The sequence below is a fragment of the Panthera tigris genome, chromosome D4 (assembly GCF_018350195.1).
Source record: "Panthera tigris isolate Pti1 chromosome D4, P.tigris_Pti1_mat1.1, whole genome shotgun sequence".
Taxonomy (NCBI): domain Eukaryota; kingdom Metazoa; phylum Chordata; class Mammalia; order Carnivora; family Felidae; genus Panthera; species Panthera tigris.
The window spans coordinates 61,947,785-61,960,931 of NC_056672.1; the positions used below are offsets into that span (position 1 = coordinate 61,947,785).

General features: G+C 41.5%; 2 protein-coding genes across 13 annotated transcripts in view; one reads left to right on the top strand and one right to left on the bottom strand.

Moving 5' to 3' along the window:
* Positions 1–6,189, top strand: part of INVS (inversin) — a 172,465-nt gene extending 166,276 nt beyond the window's left edge. For 9 of the 11 annotated variants that reach the window (XM_042964745.1, XM_042964746.1, XM_007089272.3 and 6 more), the window contains 3 exons: positions 1,217–1,446; positions 2,181–2,255; positions 5,400–6,189. In XM_042964745.1, coding sequence (XP_042820679.1) covers positions 1,217–1,446; positions 2,181–2,255; positions 5,400–5,551 — 457 coding nt within the window. In that variant the 3' untranslated portion in view covers positions 5,552–6,189. Of the gene's footprint in view, positions 1–1,216; positions 1,447–2,077; positions 2,256–5,399 lie in introns of those variants that run through there. The other 2 variants (XR_006210653.1, XM_042964752.1) reach the window with 2 other exon arrangements.
* Positions 6,190–7,640: 1,451 nt separating this feature from the next.
* Positions 7,641–13,147, bottom strand: part of TEX10 (testis expressed 10) — a 60,736-nt gene continuing 55,229 nt past the window's right edge. For both annotated transcript variants that reach the window (XM_042964306.1, XM_042964305.1), the window contains 2 exons: positions 9,343–9,553; positions 7,641–7,863 (listed from right to left, as the gene is read on the bottom strand). In XM_042964306.1, the coding sequence (XP_042820240.1) occupies positions 7,750–7,863; positions 9,343–9,553 (325 nt within the window). In that variant the 3' untranslated portion in view covers positions 7,641–7,749. The remainder of the gene's footprint in view (positions 7,864–9,342; positions 9,554–13,147) is intronic.

Consider the following 13,147-nt stretch of genomic DNA (forward strand, 5'->3'; position numbering starts at 1 on the left):
CTCCCCTGCCTGAGTTGAAGCAGACCAGACTTCCAGGGTTGACAAGGCTCTTTAAGAACCACTCAGGAACCCTGCTGAGTTCCCTGGTCAGACCGCACCTCTGTTTTGGCTCTGCAGATGAGCAAAATTAAAGATTGGGACTACTACTTGGACACTGCAGGTAGGAACTTGGTCTGCAAAGACCCACATCCTGGTTGTTGCAAGCCTCTACCTTCCCCATCACAGACTCCCAGTGGCCAAGTCCCACAGATTCCCTGGCAATCCCCATGGGATGAGACCGGAGTGGGGGCTCCCAAGAAGTAACCTACAATGCTGGAGGTGCTGGATTCCACCCTGGGTTCCCTTTTCCCATTTGAGGAACCATAGGCTAAAGTCACTTTGGTGTGGTGCTACACCAGCCTGATGGAGGGGCAGTGCAGTCTGCATGTAGCTGTTCCTCATATCCCATTGTAGTCTGTCTTGGCCCCTGTGGTGCATGGGGCTGCAGCCTCTCTCCCATGTTCTAGGACTTTCTCAGTGGTGTCTTATCCGTGAATAGTTGTTAGTTGTTGTTTTCGTAAGGGGAAGTAAGGAAGAACCTATGTTGTCATCCTGGTGTGATGTGCCATCTACTCAGCCCTGTCTACTTGATGGATTTTCACCTTAATCATGAGGAATGTGCCTGACATGTAACAGGCTCTGAACAAATGTTGGCTCCCTCTACAGTGTAGCCTAGCCTTCCATCCTTCTTCACAAAATACACAATGCTTCGTACACCTCTCATTACTTTCCTGGCACAAATGTCCCTATCTCCACTTAGGCCAGTTCTGCCTAGAGTACCCCTCTCTGCCCAGTAAGCTCCTATGCATCCTTTAAAACCCAGCACAAGTATCAGCTTTATAAAGCCTTACCAGACCACCAGGAATTATCAGTCTCACATGATCTCATGCAATCTAGCTCCTCGGTTTTACATAGTACTTCTCATTTATTTACACATTAGCCCAACCCACCCTGAGGGCAGACTCATCTGATTCCTAGTTCAGGAACTGTTTGATTTTAAAAAAATAATGATTTTTTTTTTCCACATTAAACCTACTGCCACTGTAAATTAGGAATGGGAGCTTAAATGAATCTCCCAGTTCAGCAAACTATACCTATAGCTTCTAGGAACCCAAAGGAAACTTTCTTTTCTCAGTACTGTGATCTTCAAGTCTCTCCTCTCTTCTGACCTCACCAGCTACCAGCTTAGGAAGCACCTGTCCCACCTTCTGCACATGAAGCAGCTTGGAACCAGAGATGTGGACAGATGGAACCAAGAGTGCCTGGCATTGCTGCTCCAAGTTTGGAGGAAAGAACTGGAACTAACCCCCCCAAAGACCACTGCAGTAAGCAGGACCACGAAGAGTTCATCCAAGGGCAGCTCAGGCACAAAGTCCACCAGACACTTAGTACTCAAGCAAATCTACGGTAAATGTCCTTCTGGGCACGTTGTAGTTGACAACAAGCACCCCCAGAGTGTTGCATCAGAATCTGAAATGGGATTTAATTACACTGGGCAAACCTCCATTCAGATAGGAACTTTACTTCCAAGAACCAAGAGAATTTTCAACACACATTTAATGCCTCCCCTCCAGCAATTCTAGCTCAGAACTGGTTTGATGATGCATTCTGGCATCTCAATCAAGAGGTCTTCTGCTGGCCTTCATTACCCTTTAAACCCCACCAGACCACTGCTTGGGTCCTCCCCTTATATTACCCATTTGGAGGGCTCCAGAAGCAGGAACACCTTGCCTGCCTCACTTTGACCTTCCTTATGCGAAAATAGTACAGGGCTGCCCATCTGTGGGAATGCCCCAGACCCACGCACAATAGTAAATACTTGCTCAGCAGACGAATTGCTTTAAATTGGAACATTTTCAGCTCTGGAAAGAACCCATTCAAATAAACTCAGCAGAGAAGAGGCCTAGATAGCTCCCCAAAAGAAAAAAGTTGAGCCAAGGCACTTGAGAAATAGATCTGCAGCCCAGGCAGCAAAATCTCAGGACTTTACTCTGGGCCTACATGGTATTTCCACACTATACCTAATTTCTCTTGGCAGATATCAACAAGCTCAAGTCTTTACCTCAAAAAGGAACTTAGAACTTGGTGAGGCCACAGCTAACCTTGGTCAGAGAGGAATAGTCACTGTTGGTTGATTTCAGGTTGTTCTCAAGAAGGGAAAGTTCCTCATCCCACAAGATCTTCCAAAGCCCATCCTGTGCTGCATCTCAATTCAGGTAAGGTAGCCACTGCACTGGCAAAGCAGATTGGGAAGACAATGTGGGGAAGCATTTGCCTTTTTTGTTTCATCCTCAAAGATGGAAGACATGAGGATAGAGATTGCTAGGGATTTCCAATGGTCATTTCCTTTGAGGTGTACATGTTTTTCATTCCCCTTTCATGGAATTATTACTGCAATCAACATGCCTCCCTAACAGGCAAGTTATTTTCACAACCACAAGTTGTTAACATTACCTCCAGTAGAGACAATAAATGGTACTTTTACATACTTGTTCACATGAAGGGGGGAAAATGAAAATGCTGTCATTCTTCAAAGTAATACCTTGGGAATTCTTGTTCTGTATTGATTTCACATTAAGATTCTTCATCTCCTTCCCAAACTTGAGAGGTTCCTTAACCACAAATTCTGGCCTTTGCCTTTCACGGCCCCATGAAGGGGACATGTAATATTTAATAACACGTCCTGTTCAGGCTTCACCGTGCACAATTTCACTCATGCTCAGGGAACTTTCTTTTCAGCCACAAGACAAGAGTATTTTACTCTGGGCCCCCTTCATTCACACCAGCATTAAATCTGGGTGATAAGTTCAGTGCTGTCAGCAGTTAATGCCAGATCCAGTGTTGTTCATGGGTGGCTATGGCAACATGCTCCCCCCACCCCACCCTTGCTGATCCAGTCATCCTGCAGGAATAGAGTGCAGCTGGAAGGTGAACAATGACTGTCAGCGTGAACTTTAACATTCATTTAGTTTTTGATTGGGGGGGGGGAACCTGGAGGTAGGGGACAGTGTAATTACTGCCCAATCTTTAATATGGGTTGGGCAACTCATGTAATATAGGCAGGCTGATCAGGGAGTAGCGGATAGGGTAGTTACAACTGTGGGCCTTGATTCCTTTAAAACTTTCCATGTTTAAAAAAAAAAAAAGCTTTTGTTCTACTTGAATGAATTGAAAATTAGTTTCAAAAACAATGGTCAGACAGAACTACCAGAAAAGTCGCATTTAAATAAAACATTTTTTTTTACTTAGTCCTGGGTTTTTCTCTTGAGACCATCAGAAATCATAAAAATGAGGTGTTTAGAAACACAAAAGGTTTTTAGTCAAAGGGTTCACAGTTAAGGGACGAATGAACAAACTCAAATATACTTAGTGGTTTTTTGGGATTTCACATGAACAAGTAGCTTGTTTGTCCTACACATGTAATTCTAAGTGGCTTGAAAACAGACAAGGTCTTAAGAGAATCTTTTCCTAACCCTAAATGGGGGAACACAAGGTTTTGTTAAGTCTACACATGTACATTAAGGCACTATCCAGTGAGCTGATTATCAGAGCTGCTAATTAGTGTAGCTGGAGCCCATATATGTTTCATACAGAAAGCATCTATAAATAGTTTCCATGGAAATGGGCATCTGTGATTCCACATTGCAGAAATTTCTGTGTGTCAGTTGTGCCCAACTGAACCAAAAAGAGAACATTAATTTTGGTCTTCTCCATGAATAAAAATGTTAGTTCATTTTTTTGCTTTGAGAATTCCATGGGGTTAAGGATCTTCTGATTTGCTCACTGTCCTATTCACTTTTAGGAAATTATTTGGCACACAGTAGGTGCTCAAATACTTGAGCAAGGATTGTTGCTCCCAACTTCCAGCATAGGAGAGGCTTTAGTAGTGCCTTTACCTCTTTAAAGAGGAAGCAGAAAGTGAGCTGGATACAGCAAAGTATATAGCCTCCTGGGCCTGTGTTTCTCTACATGCATTTGGGAGACTCCACAACCCGTTTTCTCTAGTCCTTCAACAGCAACCCCCGTATACCACCCACAAAATAGCAGCATAGTATTGGTCAGAGAGCATATACATATAACTTATATATGTATATAAATATATAACCTCCAGGGTGCACCTGGGTGGCTCAGTTAAGCATCTGACTCTGGATTTCGGCTCAGGTCATGATCTCATGGCAGTGAGATCAAGCCCTGTGTTAAGCTCTGTGATGAGCATGGAAGCCTGCTTGAGATTTATTCATTTTCTACCCCCACCCCCACCCCCAACCACTCCCTTCTGCCTCTCTCCCTTGCTTGGGCTCACACTCCTAAATTTGGGAGCCCTTCTTTTTAAATATAAAAGAACTACCTTTAAAAAGCCCATTCCAATGAATGGAATAACCATGGCTCAAGTGATTACTACTAATGATAACCCCTTTGTATGAATGCAGAATATTCCTGCCCATCTACAGATGGGTATACAGATAACTCAAGACTTGATACAGTAAAGGCAGCCAGAAACAGAATTCAGTATCAGTAGTTCACTTTAAATAACCATAATAAAACCAGGAGAGAAAAAGTAAGACATGTTTGTAACTTTCTGAAACTACTCACCTTTCATGTTTGCTCCTTTGCTCCACAGAGAGGAAAAACAGAGCAATTTGGCCTCAGCAAGAGGGTTGAATACATCACTGTTTTCCAACTGTGACATCTTAAAAGTTTTCATGCTATAAGTAACTTCAAAGTCATAAAAAGGCCTAAAAATACCCATTTCAAGATTGATATGCCTATCAGTCTGTCATCCTTGAAGATAGTAAATTTTCAAATGAAATAGTTTTCTAGAATGTACTATATAGCCTAGTGTGTGGTACATGGCAAGTTGAGAAATACCTGTGTATATGTGTTTGTGTTATGTATGACCTACATAAAGAAAGCTATACCAGTTATTCTAGACAGACTGAAGACCTAGGTCCCAGTCCCAGCTCAAATACCTGGCCTCTCCCAGTCAAGGTTCTTCAAGAGCTGTCAGGTATCAGGGCACCTGGGTGGAAGTGTCCAACTTCGGCTCAGGTCACTGCCTCATGGTTCATGAGTCCAAGCCCTGAGTCAGTCTCTCCACTGATAGTGCAGAGCCTGCTTGGGATTCTCTCTCTTCCTCTGCACCTTACCCACTTGTGCTTTCGCTCTCAATCTTTAAAAATGTCCTGTATCTTGGAGGATGATGTAAAATGCAAGGTTGGTAAGTCACCTGTCTCTACAACAAACTGGCTGTCACCTTCCTAGCTCCCTAAATAGTCCATATCTAAACCCTTTACCTCACCAGCAATGAACTTTTCAGTATTAAAAATAACAAATATCTCTCTGGTATTTGCTTTTAACAGTGAGCAACTTGCAGTGTATACACCTCCTTGAGAATAGTGGAAGATCAAAGAATTTTTCTTATAACCTGCAATCAGCTACTCAATCAAAAACCAAAACAAAGCTTCGACCACCTGTGGAGGAAGACCGTGTCCGGGGGAGCTGGAATAGCTAGTGCAGAGTTCTGATTCTCTGCTGATTAACTTTTCCATCTTGAGAAAACTTTAATATTCATGCCTCAAGCCTTATTAGCCTGAAAACATGGTAACAACTGAATGACAATGTCAGGATGTTTTCTTTCTGCTCTTATACAGCACTGTTAGCCTGTGCTACAACCACCACAGTAGACTATACCCGTGCAAAACTTACCAGCTGTCTGCCCTCGCTTCAGTCAGTACAGCTATAAAGTAGAACACATAATTAACAGTAACGTCTAAGCCAAACTAAGAACATGAGCACTAACATGAGATTTCTGCCAGCCAGCTGATGCAAGCCTGGTTTTTTGGCTCCAGGGAAGAACCTACATGAGAGGGGGAAGAGCCTGTCCTATAGCAGCCATTTTTATCAGTTGGACCAGACCATTCATGCATAACCTACCAATTCACTTGTATTTTCTGCCTGACCTATAGGTGAGCAAGCTTGTCAAAATGCCATTCCTATTGGCAGGGAAAACTGCTAAACCTACATACATTCGAGCTATAAGAACACCTGGCATAAATAAATTTCAGTGGTTACAGGCTTTTTCACATTTTGTTAAAAGTTTTATTTATATTTGGGGTGCCTGGGTGGCTCAGTCGATTAAGCGTCCAACCTCAGCTCAGGTCATGAACTCATGGTTCATGGGTTCAAGCCCCCTGTTCTGACAGCTCAGAGCCTGGAGCCTGCTTTGGATTCTGTGTCTCCCTCTCTCTGTTCCTCCCCTTTGGATTCTCTCTCTTCTCAAAAATAAAATTATTTTTGAGAGAGAGCGTAAGCAGGGAAAGGGGTAGGAGTGGAGTGGGAGGAAGGGACAGAGGACTGGAAGCAGGCTCTGCGCAGACAGCAAGCTTGATTCGGGGCTCAACCTCACAAGCTCCAAGATCATGACCTTAGCCGAAGTCGAACTCAACCAACTGAGCCAGCCAAGTGCCCCAGTTTTTTCACATTTTTAAGAGCAAAGTTACCATAGGAATGTAGACAGAAGGCATAAACAGTGGCATGTTAGGCCCAAATATTTGTAGTAGGAGCATTTCCATTTTCTTAAGATTATTGCCACCCCTGTCCTGACAGGTAGAGATAAGCAGCAATAAAGTGTTATACCTTGATTTTTGTTACAATTTGCTAATTATTTCATAATTATGAAAATAGTTAATCCTTGAACAACCAGGTTTGTGTGGGTCCTCTTAACATGGATTTTTTTTCCAATAAATGTATATAGTATCAATAAATATAGCCATGGTACTGCAAATGTGTTCTTCTCTCTAGCTTGCTTTATTATAAGAATTAGGTATATAATACGTATACAAAATAGGTATAGAGGCACCTGGGTGGCTCAGTTGGTTAAGCGTCTGAGTCTTGACTTCAGCTCAGGTCATGATCTCCCAGTCATGAGACTGAGCCTCGTGTTGGGCTCCACGCTGAGTGTGGAGCATGCTTAGAAGATTCTCTCTCTCCCTCTTCCCTTTCCCCGCTCTCACTCAGAAAAAAATATGTGTAAATTGATTATCAGTAAGGCCTCTGGTCAACAGTAGGCTATTAGTAAAATTTTGGGGTAGTCAAATGTTATACATGGATTTTTTGACTGGGGGTGTGGGTGTCAGCGTAAATCGCTATATATGGCTTATAATTTTAAAAGAATTATGGTCATTAGTAGAAAGTAATTTTGAAAGAAGAATTATCTAAATCAAACCAAGTACCATTTGAGGAAAACCTCAAACAACCGTAGTACTATCTTGAAATCTTGCTCCTGCAGAAGGAGCTAGAAAACCTCTGTAAATAACAGAACTCCATAGTGAGGAGCTGAATGTCATGATGGATAAAGGCAACCATTCCCAAATAAAAAATTGGTTTCTGTTGCTGTCTGAATGAACTAGAACTGAGACCACAAAGATTCTTTCTTGGTAAATAACAGAAGGTATTGTATCATTCCATATTTTGTAAATATTTAGTTTCTATGAAATGCAAAATACTCTACCCACCTGTGACCAAGTATAATGTCCTGGTCCAAGAAGCCAGCCTGTGTCATTTTCCTACCTTAGTGCAAAGGAAGGTTCATAAACAACTTCTTTAAAAGTTCAGCTTTAATGACAAACATTACATCAGTTTCTCTTCAAAATTAGATAGACGTGAATAAACAATTTCAAACAGGAGGTACCATGGTGCCTCTTACTGTACTCAATACACTGTACTCAACGCAGTGGGCCCCTGGGGATGCCCAGTGATATACACATTGAAGCAATAATGTAAGTCTGTGAGCCACTGTTCTTGAATACCTCCAGTCTTCAATGTCTGCAGAGAAAAACAAAAGTAATTTGAGAATTATATCAAAGTTGTTACACTACCTGACAGTATTTTTCACACCCAAACGAGATCTCAGAACCACCACAATCCTATCTCCTCCATTTATCAATCACCACAGGATATTTGTTAATTGGGCATTGCCACAAGTAGTGAAAATTCCTCGGTACAACCTCAAATACAAGTGCTACCAGTTTCTCGTTTCATCTGTTCCTTCTCAAATATTGCCAGGAACTAATGACATTTCACCATCAACCATCTCCACACTCTGGACTTCCCTTGGTATGCTCGAGTCTCACAATCTTTGCATTAACATCAACTGAGAAGAATTCTGCAAGGCCGACTGACAATCTGTCATTCTCTTCCTTATAGAGGTGAGCTGATTCTCCAACCTCTCAACAATCCAAATTCTTGCCTTTTCTTCCCTTCTATTTCTGAATTATTCTGCTGCTGCTTTCATTATTTCTACAAAGCTACTGAGAATATTCAGAACGTGAACTTGTGTTATATACATGTATAAGCTCTATTACTCTGAAGTACTACTACAGGTATCAACTAATAAACCCCCAAATACCTATAGAAAAAACCTCTAACTCTTCCAAACCAAAAACACCAAAGGAATCCTAGACAGAGCTGCCCCTGCAAAACAGATACAGATAAATGCAGAACCAGCCATTACACAAAGCAGAAGCCTGCAACTTCTTAACTTCCTCTTATTCTCCAGCGAACTAAGTGACTAGGAACTGGCCGTAAGCCTATTCCTGCTAAATAATGTTTTCAGTGACAACTAACATTTGTTGAGCACTTAATGTCAGTTTCACTAAAAACTTTACCTGAATGATCTCACTTTATGGTTACCAAAACTCAATGAAGTTGCTATTCCTACAGCTAAGTAAAACAACTTAGCTTAGGGGCCCCTGGGTGGCTCAGTCGGTTGCACGTCGGGCTTTGGCTCTGGTCACGATCTCACAGTTTGTGAGTTCAAGCCCCACATCGGGCTCTGTGCTGACACCTCTGAGCCTGGAGCCTGCTTCAGATTCTGTGTCCCCCTCTCTCTGCCCCACCCCTGCTTGTGCTCTGTTTCTGTCTTTCAAAAATGAATAAACATCAAAAAAAATTTTTTTTAAACAACTCAGGTTTAAAAACATGCTGAATAAGCACAGTTAATCAAGAGTCTGTACCAGAATCCGGGTAGGAGTGATTCTGATGCTCTGTACCTTTTCTAAGCTGCCTGCGACCAATTCAATTTGAGTATTTTAAGCCTTTTATTACTGACTCTGGATCAAAGACCTCCCTCTGGCTAAGTGACAGGTGCTAGTCAGCAGGGGAAAACCTGGGAAATCACCACGTGGGCTTCATTCCAGGAATCAGTCAATGCACTGGAGGCCTAGCCTCCCCAGAGAACCCCACCCATGCCCTCCTCATGAATCCCTTTTCTAGTAATAATACAAAGCCCTGTTCCATGCTTACCGTGATATTCTTGATGATCTGCTGCACCAAGATGGCATTGGTTAACATATGAGTCCTGAGGGGTGCATGCTGAAGCAGCAGGCGAAGCAGCTGGCCCACAACAGGCAGCTCCTCAGGTCCAGCTCTGTTCACCCGCAGGCTCTGCAGCATCAACCTGAGGACTCGAGGCAGGAGAGCCAGGATGGAGACACAGACCCCCCACAGCTTGTCCCTACAGTAACAGACAAAAATGAATCAGTGAGCCAACACACACAGAAGTACCCTTTCTGTATTTTCCAAAACTGAAAATGTCCTTTTAAGAAATGTGGTGTTTTCTCATAAAACCCCACAAATCAAAACTAACAACTGGGTTTCGTCATAGCTGAATAAGCAAATCCAATGAAGAATCAGCTGTTCTCCCCTACTCGGTAAGTTCCAGGAAGCCTAGCAATCAACACTTTCCTGGGCTTACCAGGACATTCTTAAAGCTCTGGTGATCATATATAACACAGAATTAGCCACAGAACACAATAATCTACATATGCATACTGTTTTCTACCAATGAACAATATTCAACTATCATACCATCAAAAATCCCACTGGTACAATCAGAATATCCCATTGGTAGAAAGAAAAAAAACTTGGGATGACTGGCTCAGTCAGTAGGGCATGCAACTCTTGATCTTGGGGTCATGAATTCAAGCCCCACTTTGAAGGTAGTTTATTTAAAAACAAAAACAAACTTCATGAAATTTTAATGCTGTGCCCTGGATTCTGAGCCTCTTCAATGTTTTAAACAGGGCAGATATGCAGAGAAAGATGTATTCACAAGGAACCAAAATGGATTTCAGAAAAGAAGCCAGTCAGTGGACTGCTACCATGTTACTAGATCATGAAAGGCCAGAAACAGTAAATCCTAATTTTAGTAAGCACCATTCCCTTGGTTTCACTATAGGGCAGAACAAAAACGTTTTATGATGAAGGTAAATGGACTTGTAGCTAGCCAACCACATTAAATGGAGCAATACCCTTTGGACAAAGAATCCACTGACTGCTAACGGCTCTGACCTTAGTCTGTTATAGTTTTCGTATTAGGAGTGGTCCCCAGATCCTTCAAAGAGAATCTGACTACCTCTAGATGTGGAAGCAGCAACCCTTTCACAATCTGATCAACCTCCCCAACTCCATCTCCATGATGCAGCATCTCCATCAAAGGTGGATACTGACTCCATTCTAAGCCAACCAGATCCTCTTTTTGGAGACTTTATTTGGAGTATTGACTCATGCACAGCCAGGCTAGGATAGCCACGTGCAAGGAGAAAAAAGCCAGTCTGCAGACATAGCTAATAATGAGGCAAAGGCACAGAGATAAAGACTACACAATCCAGAAGAAAAAGTAGAGAAAACCACTTTGGTTCCTGATGGGTTTCAATTCCTGCCTCCAAAATTCCTAGCCCTTGGGTTTTATGAGTTACTCCTGTAATGACCCAATATATTCATTGTCTACTTTAACTTGAGTGGATTTCAAATAACTGCTGATCAAAACTGTGCTAAAAAGGCTCATGGATTCTACATAATACTAAATATAAGTACAGTGAATGGATCAATAAAGTTTAGTACTCCACCTTCACATAACACAATTAAAACTGTCAAGCCAAAGAGAAATACAAGAGACCTGGGTACCACAAGCAACAGAAGAAATACCGTACGAACAGCCATTCCTAGGTTTTCCTGAGAGTGTATATATATGTGTGTGTGTATATATTTATATATATAATTATATATCAATATTAATACTGATTATAATATAATTACACAATTGTTAATTATCAATTATATTTATATTACATATAAATATATATATTTATGTGTGTGTGTATATGTGTGTGTGTGTGTGTGTGTGTGTGTGTATATATAAAAGATCTTTGACAGCAAAATTGATAAGCTGGGGTACATTCACATAACAAAATACTGTAAAGCACCTGTACTGGAGCCAGTTGTGCTCAGAGCCCGTATTTGTAAATAGTTTTATTGAAACATAGTCACATGCATTCATTTACATGTAATCTGTTGCTGCTTTTGTGTTACCAGGGCAGTGTTGAACAGTTCTGACAAGAGACTTACTGGCACGAAAAACCTAAAATATTTTATTATCTGACTCTTTACAGAAAAGTTTGCTTAGCCCTGGTATGGAGAAACAAAAATGAAATCAGTTTTTCAATCAACATGAATGACTCACAACAATGGTTACAATCAAATCACAAAAACATACAGTATGATATTCTTAAAATACGCCAAACAAAAATTATATTGTTTACAGATACACACAAAATTTTTAATTAGAAGGCAACTTAACAAGAAAACTACAGGGGCACCTGGGTGGCTTAGTCAGTTAAGCATCTGACTTCAGCTCAGGTCATGGTATCACAATTGGTTACGTTCCACCCACATCGGACTCTGGGTTGACAGTTCAGAACCTGGAGCCTACTTCAGATTGTCTCCCTCTCTCTGCCTTTCCCCCACTCACGTTCGCACTCTCTCTCTCTCTCCCCTCTCTCTCTCTCTCTCAAAAATAAACAAACATTAAGAAAAAAAAACAAAAACAAAAAACCTACAGACTCAAAACGGCATCACTCAGGTGAAGGCCCTAAGTCAGTAAACCAAGACTTAATACCTAACCTAACTGCAGTTTCAACCCCCCAAGAAACTTTAACCAGTCAACATGGGAACTTCTTGATCAGCACTAGGAAAAACGTACTGACAGATCCTTACGATTCTGGAGAGCCTCCCTGCCTCAACAATGGATTCTTTACTAATAATTTCCTTCTTTCAACTCCCTGTCTACCTTTAAAAAACTTTCCTAGGAGCGCCTGGGTGGCTCAGTCGGTTAAGCAAGTCCGACTTCGGCTCAGGTCACGATCTCGCGGTTCGTGGGTTCAAGCCCCACATCGGGCTCTGTGCTGACAGCTCAGAGCCTGGAGCCCGTTTCGGATTCTGTGTTTCCTTCTCTCTCTCTGACCCTCCCCCATTCATGCTCTGTCTCTCTCTGTCTCAAAAATAAATAAACGTTAAAAAAAAATTTTTAAAAAAGAAAACAAAAAAACTTTCCTATTCTGTAGTCCTTTAGAGCTCCCCTCTACTTGCTAGATGGGATGCTGCCCAATTAATGAATCAATTAATAAACCCTATTAGATGTTTAAAATGTACCAGGCTGAATTTTTGTTATTTAACACGCAAAAGTGATCTCTGGGGGGTATAGAAGAGAAATCTAACTAGAGGTTACACAGAGAGTGTGTTGATGATGTTCTATTTCTGAACGTGTAAGTTGGCTAAATGGATATTCAGTTTAAACTTACTCTTTATATACGTGTTTATTCTTATGATATAAAAAGTCAAAAAAACTAGAAAGACAAATATTAAAATGTTAACAGGCAACAGAATAATTTTTATTTTCTGATCTTTGTTCATCTGTTAGATTTTTTTTAAAAACCTTCTACAAAAAATTTTAACGTTTATTTATTTTTTGAGACACAGAGACAGAGCATGAGCAGGGGAGGGGACACAGAGAGAGAGGGAGTCACAGAATCCGAAGCAGGCTCCAGGCTCCGAGCTGTCAGCACAGAGCATGAGGTGGGGCTTGAACTCACAAATCACGAGATCATGACCTGAGCCCAAGTCAGACACTTAACTGGCTGAGCCATCCAGGTCGCCCCAAAATTTTAACAGGCATTATGAATAAGAACATAAGCATGAGAATACTTTTTTAAACTAAAGTGAAATGTTCCAAACTATACTAGAAACTTTAGTGTGAATAGTATGTAAGAGC